At 45.4% G+C, this 14,935-nt stretch overlaps 1 protein-coding gene across 6 annotated transcripts in view; it reads right to left on the bottom strand.

The window, feature by feature from the left end:
• ptprz1b (protein tyrosine phosphatase receptor type Z1b) overlaps positions 1-14,935 on the bottom strand; it is a 186,265-nt gene that overhangs the window by 135,139 nt on the left and 36,191 nt on the right. For all 6 annotated transcript variants that reach the window (XM_078416908.1, XM_078416909.1, XM_078416906.1 and 3 more), the window contains exon 2: positions 12,323-12,388. In XM_078416908.1, the coding sequence (XP_078273034.1) occupies positions 12,323-12,388 (66 nt within the window). The remainder of the gene's footprint in view (positions 1-12,322; positions 12,389-14,935) is intronic.

Here is a 14,935-nt window from a genome sequence, read left to right as displayed (position 1 = left end):
CTACTTTAAAAATGTAGGTTCAATAAGTGCTTTTTTCGCAACATTTTCCATCCCTAAGTGCTTCTCACAGCAATCTGTAAGTGCTTTTCGCAACAATGTAGCACCCTAAGTCCATCGCTAAGTGCTTTTCGGTAAGTGCTTTTCGCCGGCACGACAGGGGGGGCTGGTAGGGAAAGGGGGGTGGGGGAGAGTAACGGTAGGGGCCCCAGTACACTGCTTTGCCCGGGGGCCCATAATACTGTAAAACGGCCCTGCTGTCAGTGTCTTACAATCTTGAAGTAAATGTCACAGGTACATAGTTCCTTGAAGGTGGAGTCGCAAGTAGATCAGGGTTGGTACGTTGTCAGTCAGGATATTGAGTACAGAAGTTGGGAGGTCATGTTGCAGTTGTATGAATGCGGTGAGGCTGCATTTAGAGTACTGTGTTCAGTTCTGGGCACCATGTTCTAGGAAAGATGTTGTCAACTTGGGAAGGGTGCAGAGATTTTGCCAGGACTCGAGGGATTGAGCTACAGGGAGAGGTTGAGCAGGCTGGGTCTCTATTCCTTGGAGTGCAGGAGGATGATCTAAAAAAGTGTATAAAATCATGAGAGGAATAGATCAGGTAGACGCACAGAGTCTCTTGCCCAGAGTAGGGGAAATCGAGAACCAGAGGACATAGGTTTAAGGTGAAGGGGGGAAAATTTAATAGGAATCTGAGGGGTAACTTTTTCACACAAAGGGTGGTGGGTGTATGGAACGAGCTGCCAGAGGAGGTAGTTGAGGTAGGGACTAACCCAACATTTAAGAGTTAGACAGGTACATGGATAGGATAGGTTAGATGGATATGGACTAAACGTGGGCAGGTGGGACTAGTGTAGCAGGGACAAGTTGGCCAGTGTGGGCAAGTTGGGCTGAAGGGCCTGTTTCCACACTGTATGACTGTATAGTGCAAAGGATCATCCATTTAACGTCAGTCCCAAGATCAATGAATGCAGCTGGAAAATAAGGTCACGAGTTCGCGTCGACCGATGATCCCATACACTAGCTCTATCCGACCCGCTAAGGATAAGTTACAATCTTTACAGAAGCCAATTAACCTACAAACCTGTACTTCTTTAGAGTGTGGGAGGAAACCGGTGATCCCGGATAAAATTCACCCAGTCACGGGGAAAACGTACAAACTCCACACAGACAGCACCCGTAGTCAGGATCGAACCCGGGTCTCTGGCACTGTAATAGACAATAGACAATAGGTGCAGGAGGAGGCCATTCGGCCCTTCGAGCCAGCACCGCCATTTAATGTGATCAATGCTGATCATTCTCAATCAGTACCCCGTTCCTGCCTTCTCCCCATACCCCCTGATTCCGCTATCCTTTAGAGCTCTCTCTTGAATGTATTCAGAGAATTGGCCTCCACTGGCTTCTGAGGCAGAGAATTCCACAGATTCACAACTCTCTGACTGAAAAAGTTTTTCCTCATCTCAGTTTTAAATGGCCTACCTCTTATTCTTAAACTGTGGCCCCTGGTTCTGGACTCCCCCAACATTGGGAACATGTTTCCTGCCTCTAACGTGTCCAACCCCTGAATAATCTTATACGTTTCCATAAGATCTCCTCTTATCCTTCTATCAAAGCATCAACTCTTCCACTGCGCCACCGTGCCGCTCGCTTTGGCATGCCAGTTCAAAGATGCCAGTTTTGACAAGCTTCCCTTACTCACTAACGCACCCGGAAAATGACCTAGATATTGCATTAAATTGACTGGAGACGCACAGTCGCTGAAATCCGCAATGTACAGATGCTCCTCGACTTACGATGCTTTGACTTACGATATTTCGACTTTACAATGGTGCAAAAGTGATACACATTCGGCACGGTAGAGTTGCTGCCTTACAGCGAATGCAGCGCCGCAGACCCGGGTTCGATCCCGACTACGGGTGCTGTCAGTACGGAGTTTGTACGTTCTCCCCGCGACCTGCGTGGGTTTTCTCCGAGATCTTCGGTTTCCTCCCACACTCCAAAGAAGTGCGGGTTTGTAGGTTAATTGGCTTGGTAAAAGTAAAAATTGTCCTACAGTGTTAATGTGCGGGGATCGCTGGTCGGAGCGGACCCGGTGGGCCGAAAGGGCCTGTTTCCGCGCTGTATCTCTAAATTAAACTAAATATTCAGTAGAAACCGTAGGTTTGGTGGCTATGACATTTGGTAGGTTAGGTGCATTAAATGCATTTTCGACTTATGATATTTTCGATTTACGATGGGCTTATCGGAACGTAACCGCATCGTAAGTCCAGGATCATCTGCACTTTCCTTTGTGGTCCAGTGGGTGTAAAAAAAGGAAAATGGTGGAAGTACTCAGCAGGTCAGGCAGCATCTGTGGAAAGGAAACGGAGTTAATATTTCAGGTCCGTGACCGTTCATCGGAATGTTCCAACGAAGGGCCACTTACCCGAGACACTAACTATGTTTCCTGTCCCGGGGATGCTGACTAACCTGTTGAGTATTTACAACATTTCCTGTTTCGATGTTGGTCGTCCAGTGTCTGCAATTGTTTGTTTCTAACACGCTAGACAAACAGGTTGAGCCTTTGAGAGTTTCAAATCAAAGCAAGACCTGTCTCAGTTAATTACAAGTTATAACTGGCACTAATTATGAAGAATACGTCAGTGGAAACATTGTTGAATACGAGTGGCAAAACATTTATAATTGATGGCGGGCAATAGTGCTCTGGGGGAAAAAAAAAATCTAGACTTTCACTCTGTTATTGAAAACAGCATGTATTTGGACAGTGGCGCGGCGGTAGAGTTACTGCCTTACAGCGCCAGAGACCCAGGTTCAATCCTGACGACAGGTGCTGTCTGTACGGAGTTTGTGCATTCTCCCCGAGACTATATGAGTTTTCTCCGGGTGCTCCGGTTTCCTCCCACACCCCAAAGAGGTACAGGTTTGTAGGCTAATTGGTTTGGTAAAGTTGTAAATTGTCCGTAGTGTGTGTAGGACAGTGCAAGTGTACGGGGATCGCTGGTCAGCACGGGCTCGGCGCGTTGAAGGGCCTGTTTCCACACTGTATCTCGACACTAAACTAAACACAAAGTGCTGAGTAACTCAGGTCGAGCAGCAACTCTGGAGGCCATGGCCAGGCGACGTTTCAGGTCAGGATCCTTCTTCAGATAAGCGGCATTTCAGTTCGGGTCCCTTCATCAAGGCCTGGTCTGAAGAAAGGCCTAGATCCAAAACGTCGCCTATCCCTGCGCTCCAGAGATGCTGCCTGACCCGCCGAGTTACTCCAGCACTCTGTGTTGTAAAGCCAACTGGTTCCATGTTTTCAATGTAGTCATTACTGTTAATGAAAAGTTGCTGCCTCGGCTTGCAAGTGTTCAGACAGGTTGTGACACACAGTTTCTGATAATATCTGGGGTGCGTTGGTTTGCGAGTGGTCGATGGTGATGACATGATCCAGTTGGGCTGTAGTAGACACTGAGCACTACATTCACACCATAAGCCTTGCGGACTTTCTCAATGATTTCGTAAACAGCTTCCTGGGGTATTAGTGGAGGTAAATATAATAATGACTGTGGAGGTTGACACAAAACCCAACAGCTGAGGTGAAAGTTGTGCACACAAGCACAATTGAGAGTCGATGTATCACGGCATTATGAAATACAGCCAGAGGCCAAAACCACAAGTGCTGGAAACCCAAAATAAAACAGAGAGAGAGAGTCAAAGCATCAGTGCAGACAGAGGTGGAGCTAATGTTTCTGCAGAAGGGGCTGGAAAAATTTAGTTTAGTTTACAGATGCAACGCGGAAACAGGCCCTTCGGCCCACCGAGTCCACGCCGACCTTCAGTCAGAGAGTTGTGAATCTGTGGAATTCTCTGCCTCAGAAGGCAGTGGAGGCCAATTCTCTGAATGCATTCAAGAGAGAGCTAGATAGAGCTCTTAAGGATTGCGGAGTCAGGAGGTATGGGGAGAAGGCAGGAACGGGGTACTGATTGAGAATGATCAGCCATGATCACATTGAATGGCGGTGCTGGCTCGAAGGGCCGAATGGCCTACTCCTGCACCTATTGCCTATTGAACAGTGATCGCCGCACATTAACACTATCCTACACACACAAGGGACAATTTACATTTTGTTTTATACCAAGCCAATTAACCCACAAACCTGTACTCGTTTGGACTGTGGGAGGAAAGCGAAGGTCTCGGAGAAAACCCACGCAGGTCACGGGGAGAACGTACAAACTCCGTGCAGACTGCACCCCGTAGCCGGGATCGAACCCGGGTCTCTGGCGCGGTAAGCGTTGGAAGGCGGCAACTCTACCGCTGCGCCACCGTGCCGCCCAAGGGAAAGTGAGAGGATTAGCATGTTTTAAGTTACAGGGAGGATGGCAGAAGGAGCAAAATGTCATGCTTTGTCTGCATCTTAGATCCCACCATTCTCAACAGTTCAATGGTGCTTCATTAATCACACATGCAACTGCACAGTGAAATTCTGTTTGCATGTATTGTCTCCTTGCCTATCTCCTCATGTTTCCAGCTCTGAGGAAGAGTCTTTAAGTCAAAATGCCGTCTCTGTTTCTCTAACTGGGGGTGCAACCTGATCTGCTGAGTGTTACCAGTGTTCTCCGTTGGTGTCAGGTGAAATTCAGTTTGTGCACATCCAAAACCCATTACCGACGTTATGATAATGATCTAGTTACAAGATGGGCGGCACGGTAGCGCAGCGGTAGAGTTGCTGCTTTACAGCGAATGCAGCGCCGGAGACTCGGGTTCGATCCTGACTACGGGTGCTGCACTGTAAGGAATTTGTACGTTCTCCCCGTGACCTGCGTGGGTTTTTTCCGAGATCTTCGGTTTCCTCCCACACTCCAAAGACGTACAGGTATGTAGGTTAATTGGCTGGGTAAATGTAAAAATTGTCCCTAGTGGGTGTAGGATAGTGTTAATGTACGAGGATCGCTGGGCGGCACGGACTTGGTGGGCCGAAAAGGCCTGTTTCCGGCTGTATATATATGATATGATATGATATGATAAAGAACAGCGCAGTGGCACAGCTGGCAGAGCTCTCTGTTGCTCTGCACGTTATTGTATCTTCACCATAATTCTTTCCTTAATGCCGCTGGTGGAGCTGCTGCTTCACAGCGTCAGAGACGTGGGCTCGATCCAGACCCCAGCTACTGTCTGTGAGGAGTTTGCACGTTCGTCCTGTGACCGCGTAGGTTTCCATTGGGTGCCCCGGTTCCCTCCCACATCCCAAAGGCGTGAGGATTTGTAGATTAATTGGCCTCTAAATTGCCCCCAGGAATGGATGGGAAAGTGGAGAACATACGCCAATCAGCCAAAACATTATGACCTGATGAGCCAAAACATTATGACCCCCCTGCCTAATATGCTGTTGGTCCTCCGTGTGCAGCCCCATGCACAGCAGGGTGCGATGCACTGTGTATTGTGACACATTCCTCCTGTGACCACCATTAAAATTCTCTGTGACTTGTGCTACAGTAGACCTTCTGTCGGTTCGGACCAGACGGGATAGCCTTCGTTGCCCTCGCGCATCGATGAGCCTTGGGCACCCAACACCCTGTCTGTCGCCGGTTTGTCCCTCCTCGGACCACTGTCGGTCGGTACTCACCACTGCTGACCGGGAGCACCCCACAAGCCTTGCCGTTTCAGAGATGCTCTGACCCAGTCGTCTGGCCATAGTAATTGGCCCTTTTCAAAGTCGCTCAGGTCTTTACTCCTGACCATTTCTCCTGCATCCAACACATCAACTTCAATAACTGATTATTCACTTGCTGCCTAATATATCCCACCCCTTGACAGGTGCCATTGTAACTGGATAATCAATGTTATTCACTTCACCTGACAGTGGTCAAAATGTTTTGGCTGATCGGTGTAGATCTAGTGTGGTTGGCGTGGACGCAGTGGGCCGAAAGGCCTGTTCCCATACTATATCACTAAACCAAACTAAACCAAAATACTGTGTAGGAAGGAACTGCAGATGCTGGTTTAAACCGGATAGACACAAAAAACTGGAGTAACTCAGCGGGACAGGCAGCATCTCTGGAGAGAAGGAATAGGTGACGTTTTGGGCGAGACCCTTCTTCGGACTATGAGTCAGGGGAAAGGGAAATGAGAGATATAGATGGTGATGTAGAGAGATAAAGAACAAATGAATGAAAGATGTGCACAAAAGTAAGAAAATAAACAAAGTAACGATTAAGAAAATGTAGAGCCCACAAAGGTCCATTGTTGGCTGTGGGCTAGGTGATAACAAGTTTTACAGACAATGAAGCGCAACAGGATGACAGCGAAACTAGTACGACGACTGGTACCCTTGCATCCCCTTTCTCTCCGTCCCTCCCAATGGCCAATGGACCATTGTGGGCTCCAACTTTCCTCGATCATTGTTACTTTTTAACTTTTGTGCATATCTTTCATTCATTTGTTCTATGTCTCTCCGTATCACTGTCTATCTCTCTCGTTTCACTTTCCCCTGACCCTCAGTCCAAAGACCCAAAACGTCACCTATTGCTTTTCTCCAGAGATGTTGTTGAGTTACTCCAGCTTTTTGTAAACAATGAATGAAGGAATGAATGAATGAATGAATGAATGAATGAATGAATAAATAAGTATGGATAAGTATTGGCCAAGTATGTGCATATACAAGGAATGTGCCTTGGTGCTCTGCTCACAAATGACAACACAACCATACAATCAAGAATAAAACAATGAGATATAACTATTGACCAGATCATTAATAATAAGAAAGAGTTCTGGTTGACAATAGACAATAGACAATAGGTGCAGGTGGAGGCCATTCGGCCCTTCGAGCCAGCACCGCCATTCAATGTGATCATGGCTGATCATTCTCAATCAGTACCCTGTTCCTGCCTTCTCCCCATACCCCCTGACTCCGCTATCCTTAAGAGCTCTATCTAGCTCTATCTTGAATGCATTCAGAGAATTGGCCTCCACTGCCTTCTGAGGCAGAGAATTCCACAGATTCACAACTCTCTGACTGAAAAAGTTTTTCCTCATCTCAGTTCTAAATGGCCTACCCCTTATTCTTAAACTGTGGCCCCTTGTTCTGGACTCCCCCAACATTGGGAACATGTTTCCTGCCTCTAACGTGTCCAACCCCTTAATAATCTTATATGTTTCGATAAGACGGCAGGGAAGAGAAAAAGACATTCTGGCCTTCCATCACAGTGAGGAGGGACTGGAGGAGACGCACTGTGATGGATGTTTCTTTTTGTTTGGTGTTAGTTGTGATTGTATGTGTTATTGCATTTTTATTGATTAATCTTATTGGTCTTATTGTTCAACTGCGGGTAATGTTTCATTTTACTACACATTTATGTGTATGTGACAAATAAACGACTATTGATTGATTGAAGATCTCCTCTCATCCTTCTAAATTCCAGCGTATACAAGCCTAGTCGCTGAATGAGAAAACCCCAGTTTCTTTGGAGGCCGAAAAAAATAACTCTTCTAGCCAAAGAAAGTAGACTAAATTCTAACACCTCTTTCTCTCGTTTTTCATATTTATAGATCAGGGCAAAAATAAACTTCTTCATAGGTAATTCTCAGCATCAATGCTCTCCCTTTAAAACATGATGGATAATAATGTAGGTGCCATGAACTGTGCAATAAAGGATCAACATTGCTCCCGTTCATTTTATACAAGATGCTTGGTTGTTACATTTCATTGTGGCTAGGTTATTGATTTAGCAGCCTTCTCAATTGCCATAATGTACGGGATTAATAAATGAAGCAATACGTTTTCTGGATACGCAGTTATGAAATTACATTTCAGATCAATGAACTGAATTTTGATGCCCATCTTCACAACCTGGCCCTAATAGATCACGTTAATTGTCTCTGGTTGGTTTGCTTTCATCCGTCGACATCGTATTTCTCCTTTCCCTCGGCAGCTAATAATTCACCTGACGACACTTCAGAAACCCAAACATACCAATCATCGATCATGATTTTAAAAACCTCATGAGATTCACGATACAAAGTGTAGAGTGGCACAGTGGCGCAGTGGTACAGTTGGCGCCTGACAGCGGCAGGGACCCGGGTTTGATCCTGACCATGGGTGCTGCCTGTACGGAGTTTGTACGTTCTCCCTGTGACCATGTGGGTTTACGCCATGTGTCCTGGTTTCCATCGACACTCCAAAGACGTACAGGTTTGTAGGTTAATTGGCTTGGTAAAATTGTAAAATTGTCCCTAGTGTTAACGCGCAGGGATCGCTGGTTGGTGCAGACTCGATGGGCCAAAGGGCCTGTTTCCGCGCTGTATCTCTAAACTAAACTAAAAGTCCTTCCCTTTTTCCCTGGCTTTAATGTCCTTTTTAAAAAAATGCTTAAATGAAATAAATTGGAAACAATTAACAATATTACATCTCATTCTTTATTGAACATTTTCTGTAGCATTAACTTTTCCAGCCCAAGGTAAGGAGACTCTTCATTGAAAAACACTTGTGCTCGGTCCGTCAGGCCTACTGGATCTCCCAGTTACTAACCTTTCTTCAAAACTCATCTTCCCATTCGGACCTTTCTGTCCTGGGCTTTCTCCGCTGTCAGAGTGAGGCCACAAGCAAACTGGAGGAACAGCATATCATATTCTGTTTGGGCAGCTCACAACCCAATGGTATGATCATTGAATTCTCCAATTTTAGATAACTTTAGGTCTGTGCGGATGCTCGTGCATGCCTGTACACATATCTGCGCGTGTCTGCATCTGTGTGCATGCATGTCTGCATACATGCGTGTGCACACCTGTGTCTGCATGTGTGCCAATGTGCATGCCTGCGTCAGTATGTATGTCTGTGCATGTGTGCATGTGTGCCAATGTGCATGCCTGCGTCAGTATGTATGTCTGCGCATGTGTGCATGTGTGCCTATGTGCATGCCTGCTTCAGTATGTATTGCTGTGTGCATGTCTGTGTCAGTATGTATATGTGCATGTGTGCATGCGTGCCTATGCGCATGTCTGTGTCAGTATGCATGTCTATGTGCAAGCTTGTCTAAGTGCATGTCTGTGTCAGTATGCATGTCTGTGTGCATTTGTGTGTGTGTGCATGCGTGCCTATGTACGTGTGTCTGTGTGTGTGTGTGTGTGTGTGTGTGTGTGTGTGTGTGTGTGTGTGTGTGTGTGTGTGTGTGTGTGTGTGTGTGTGTGTGTGTGTGTGTGTAAGTTGCATCAATTCTAAAATAATTTGAACCTTTCTTTGCGATTTTAAATTCAAACTCCACATTAGATGAATCACCGTTTATCTCTTTGAGTACTGTAAATGAGATTACAGCAACAGATATTTCTCCATGACAACAGATAAAATTCAGCACAGGTTCATCATAGTTCTTCTTGCAGAAGTATCACTGGATAACAAGGGGAATAGGAGTGGCCTCATTATGAAAAATGCTTCTGAATTGAACATGAAAATTACATTCCAAGAAGAAAAGACATCGTAATTCAGTGATTATGCATTGCAATTGAGCTAATTTTGATTCAATAGTTCATTGTGATCATTTACAAAGAACTATATATCTTTTAATTTCAATATAAAATCTCCTTGAAAACAAAAATAGAAAGACCTTTGAGTGGAAATAACACAAAGTGTTGGAGTAACTCAGGGTGTCAGGCAATATGCAGATAGACACAAAAAGCTGGAGTAACTCAGTGGGACAGGCAGCATCCCTGGAGAGGAGGAATGGGTGACGTTTCGGGTCGAGACCCTTCTCCAGACCGGTCAGGGATAAGGGAAACAAGACATATAGACGATGATATAACAATGAATGAAAAATATGCAAAAAAGTAACGATGATAAAAGAAACAGGCCATTGTTAGCTGTGTGTTGGGTGAAAACGAGAAGCTGGTGCGACTTGGGTGGGGGAGAGAGAGAGAGAGAGGGAATGCAAAACATAGATAGATTCATAGAATCTTACGGTGCGGAAACATGCCCTTTGCCCCAACTTGCCCACATGGCCCATCTACACTAGTCCCACCTGCCCGCGTTTGGCCCATATCCCTCTAAACCTGCCCTATCCACGTTACTGTCTAATGCAGCGACACATTAGTTGATGTTTCAGGTCGGGATCTTTCTTCAGACTGATTGGAAGGTGGGGGGAAGAAAGCTGGAAGGTATCTTTGAGTGGGTGTGCATATACCACATCAAATAAGTGTTACAAAAGCTCAACAATTCAGACATAATGGGGGTAAAAGTTATTCTTCTTGATGCGAGTTAAACGTGCATGGTCAAAGTTCAGAGTGGATCACGACCTGTGCATGTCATATCATATCATATCATATATATACAGCCGGAAACAGGCCTTTTCGGCCCTCCAAGTCCGTGCCGCCCAGCGATCCCCGTACATTAACACTATCCTACACCCACTAGGGACAATTTTTACATTTACCCAGCCAATTAACCTACATACCTGTACGTCTTTGGAGTGTGGGAGGAAACCGAAGATCTCGGAGAAAACCCACGCAGGTCACGGGGAGAACGTACAAACTCCTTACAGTGCAGCACCCGTAGTCAGGATCGAACCTGAGTCTCCGGCGCTGCATTCGCTGTAAAGCAGCAACTCTACCGCTGCGCTACCGTGCCGCCCAAACAATGTCCAAACATTGATCTAGCCACCATAGAGGAATTGCTGCCGCAATATGTTCTGACATATTGTTTAAAGTCAGATGTCCCATATGAGCAGCGTAGCCCATTTTGAAAACATATTTGAAAGCTCGGTGCAAAGCCAAGGGAAGAAACTTCACAACACAAAGCATTGACGTGCAGCAAACCTGCCATTTACTCCCCACTTCTGCAAACTGCTGGGAAGACCATGTGTTGTGAATTGCAGGAGCACTTAGAATACTGTGAGGTTTAGACTTTAGGAATACAACGCGGAAACTGACCCTTCGGCCCACCGAGTCTGCGCCGACCAGCGATCCCCGCACACGAGCACTATCCTACACACTAGGGACAATTTACAATTTTACCGAAGCCAATTAACCTACAAACCTGCACGGATTTGGAGCGCGAGAGGAAACCAGAGCACCTTGATAAAACCCACGCGTCACAGGCAGAACGTACAAACTCCGTACAGACAGCTCCCATAGTCAGTGTAAGAAAATAACTGCAGATGCTGGTACAAATCGAAGGTATTTATTCACAAAATGCTGGAGTAACTCAGCAGGTCAGGCAGCATCTCAGGAGGAGAAGGAATGGGTGACGTTTCGGGTCGAGACCCTTCTTCAGACTCAGAAGTACTCACCTCCAAACTAGGCGAGTACTTCTGCCCTTGTGCAATACAATCTTACAAACAAAGCAGAAATTAAATATAGCAGGAAAGAAAACTGCAGATGCTGGTTTAAATCGAAGGTTGACACAAGATGCTGGAGTAACTCAGCAGGTCAGGCTGCATCTCAGGAGAGAAGGAATGGGTGATGTTTCGGGTCGAGACCCTTCTTCAGACTGAGTCGAGACCCTTCTTCAGACAGACTGACTCTAGAGACATAGAAAGCATAGAAACAGGCCGTTCGGCCCAACTCATCCATGCCACCCAAACTGCCTCAACCAAGCTAGTCCCATTTCCCTGCGTTTGGCCCATATCCTTCTAAACCGTTCCTATCCATGGATCTGTCCAAGTGTCTTTTAAATGCTGTTATAGTACCCACCTCAACTACCTCCTCTGGCAGCTTGTTCTGTGCAACCATCCCCTCTGTGTGAAAAGGTTGCCCCTCAGGTTCCTCTTAAATCTTTCCTCCCTCACCTTAAACCTATGTCCTCCAGTTCTTGATTTAATTGCACTGGGGTTACACAATCTGTGCAATCTGTTCCCCTCATGATTTTATTCACCTCGATAGGACCATCCTTCTGCCCTCCAAGGAATAAAGTCCTTTCCTGCCCAAACTCTCCCGATACCCCAGGCCCTCAAATCCTGGGAACATCCTCATAAATCTTCTCAGCTTTCTTCCCAGCTTAAGGACAGTATGCATATAACAAGAATGCGTCTCCAAATATCATTGCCAAAGCCACAGGGAAAAAAAGCATTTTTGAAAATTACACGTTTGAAAATTATTTCCTTAAAATTAAAAAAATTATATATATATTTTAAGAAAATAATTGTTCTCATAAACAAAGATTTACACCATGCATCGTTGTGGAATACAAATAAAATGTTAATTTAATTCATATTTATGAATTAAAGATTTCAACAACAGATTTTGATTCAATCATATTGGTCATTGGTCATTCAAAACTCATGATCAAATGAGTCTCAAGATTAGGTACAATCACATGAGTCAATTCATTAGACAAAACTAAGAGCTTACCAGCGTATGACCAGTCTATATCTTCAAATAAATTATTCTCTTGTCTGTAGAATCCATGCATCATATCTGCAGGGAGGAGAAAAACATGTTACAGCGCAACTGAAGGAAATACTATTCTATAATTACAAAACAAAAATCACCTAAATACTATTTCCACAGAAACCGATACTTAAAGATCTCGATAGAGCGGATGTTTCCACTAGTGGGAGAGTCTAGGACCAGAGATCATAGCCTCATGAATTAAAGGACGTTTCTTTAGGAAGGAGATGGGGAGGAATTTCTTTAGTCAGAGGGTGGTGAATCTGTGGAATCTTTGCCGCAGAAGGCTGTGGAGGCCAAGTCAGTGGATATTTTTACGGCAGAGACAGGTAGATTTGTGATTAATACGGGTATCAGTCGTTATGGGGAGAGGGCAGGAGAATGGGGTTAGGAGGGAGAGATAGGTCAGCCATGATTGAATGGCGGAGTAGACTTAATTGGCAGAATGGCCTAATTCTGCTCCGAGAACTTATGAACTTATGAAACAAATCTTTTGTGGTTCTTACAGCAAAACCAATAAACTTACTCTATTGTAAATGTACCTGTTTAACCAATCACAGCATTGTTTTACAATCTACAGAATTCTGTAAAATCAAAGCCATTTCCACAACTCTTTGCAAAATCATAGAATATAGTTTGTATGACCATGGGATATGTTCTCATTTAATGTCATTAATTCATGATCATATCCTTTGCTAATTTATTTACTTCAAGTTTTACTGCAAGTTCATCGTTCTCATTAGACCTTTGATAACACGCTACTTCTGCAAAGTGTGTGGCAGTTTAGTTTAGTTAAGTTTAGATTAGAGATACAGCCAGGAAACAGGCCCTTCGGCCCACTGAGTCCACACCGACCAGCGATCCCCACACATTAAAACAAGCCTGCACACACTTGGGACAATTTACACTTATACCAAGTATACAAACCCAAGCCAATTAACCTGTACGTCTTTGGAGTGTGGGAGGAAACTTGCCCACACTAGCCAACATGTCCCATCTAGTCCCGCCTGCCTGCTTTTGGCCCATATCCCTCCAAACCTGCCCTATTCATGTACCTGTCTGTTTCTTAAACGTCGCCATAGTACCTGCCTCAACTACCTCCGCCAGCAGCTTGTTCCATATAGCCACCTCCCGTTGTGTGAAAAGGTTACCCCTCAGGGCGGCACGGTAGCGCAGCGGTAGAGTTGCTGCTTTACAGCGAATGCAGCGCCGGAGACTCAGGTTCGATCCTGACTACGGGTGCTGCACTGTAAGGAGTTTGTACGTTCTCCCCGTGACCTGCGTGGGTTTTCTCCGAGATCTTCGGTTTCCTCCCACACTCCAAAGACATACAGGTATGTAGGTTAATTGGCTGGGTAAATGTAAAAATTGTCCCTAGTGGGTGTAGGATAGTGTTAATGTGCGGGGATCGCTGGGCGGCACGGACTTGGAGGGCCGAAAAGGCCTGTTTCCGGCTGTATATATATGATATGATATGATATGATAGGTTACCATTAAATCTTTTCCCCTTCACCTTAAACCTATGTCCTCTGGTCTTCGATTCACCTACTCTGGGCAAGAGACTGTGCATCTACCCGATTATTCCTCCCATGATTTTATACACCTCTCTATAAGATCACCCCTCATCTTCCTGCCTTCCAGGGAATAGAGTTCCAGCCTGCTCAACCTCTCCCTATAGCTCAGACCCTCGAGTCCTGGCAATATCCTCGAGGATGTTGCCAGGACTCGAGGGTCTGAGCTATAGGGAGAGGTTGAGCAGGCTGGGACTCTATTGAGCAGGCTGGGACGCTTGGCAGTGAGAAGGAGCTTCAGATGTTGATCTGGAAAGACATTACTGAGAGGTGGATGTGCAAAATATATCAGAAGGGAAGAACTATCCGAATACTGAATGGGGCAGTGTTTTAGTAAAAGCCAAATAGGAGGCAATGAATCATGACGAACATGAGACTGGGAGAGCATCTTATCAACTGCATGATTAGGTTGAGATTAGCTATGGAGATGGACAAAGAGCACATCTGATGCAAAATTATTGAACTGGAAGAGGGCCAATTTCAGCGATAGAACAGACCCGTTAAATTGGAATCACAAACTGGCCTGCTGAAAATCAAATGGAATGATTTACAGCCTTTAGTTAGATACCTGGTTAGAAGCATAGGTTTAAGGTGAAGGGGAAAAGATTTAATAGGAATCTGAGGGGTAGCTTTTTCACACAAAGGGTGGTGGGTCTATGGAACAAGCTGCCAGAGGAGGTAGTTAAGGCTGGGACTATCCCAACGTTTGGACAGGTACATGGATAGGACAGGTTGGGAGGGATGTGGACCAAATGCAGGCAGGTGGGACCAGTGTAGCTGAGACATGTTGACCGGTGTGGGCAAGTTGGGCCAAAGGGCCAGTTTCCACAGTGTATCACTCGATGACTCTATGACCTCGGTACAATCTAAATGGATTATTACAGGAAATGGCAGGGTGCATGAAAATCTAGTTTAGTGTATTGCCATGTATACCGAGGTACAGCACAATGCTTTATTGGCACGTGCTATCCAGTCAGCGGAAAGACTATACACGATTACAATC

The sequence above is a fragment of the Rhinoraja longicauda genome, chromosome 20, assembly GCF_053455715.1.
Source record: "Rhinoraja longicauda isolate Sanriku21f chromosome 20, sRhiLon1.1, whole genome shotgun sequence".
Classification (NCBI taxonomy): Eukaryota; Metazoa; Chordata; class Chondrichthyes; order Rajiformes; family Arhynchobatidae; genus Rhinoraja; species Rhinoraja longicauda.
This window is presented reverse-complemented; position numbering and strand designations above follow the sequence as displayed.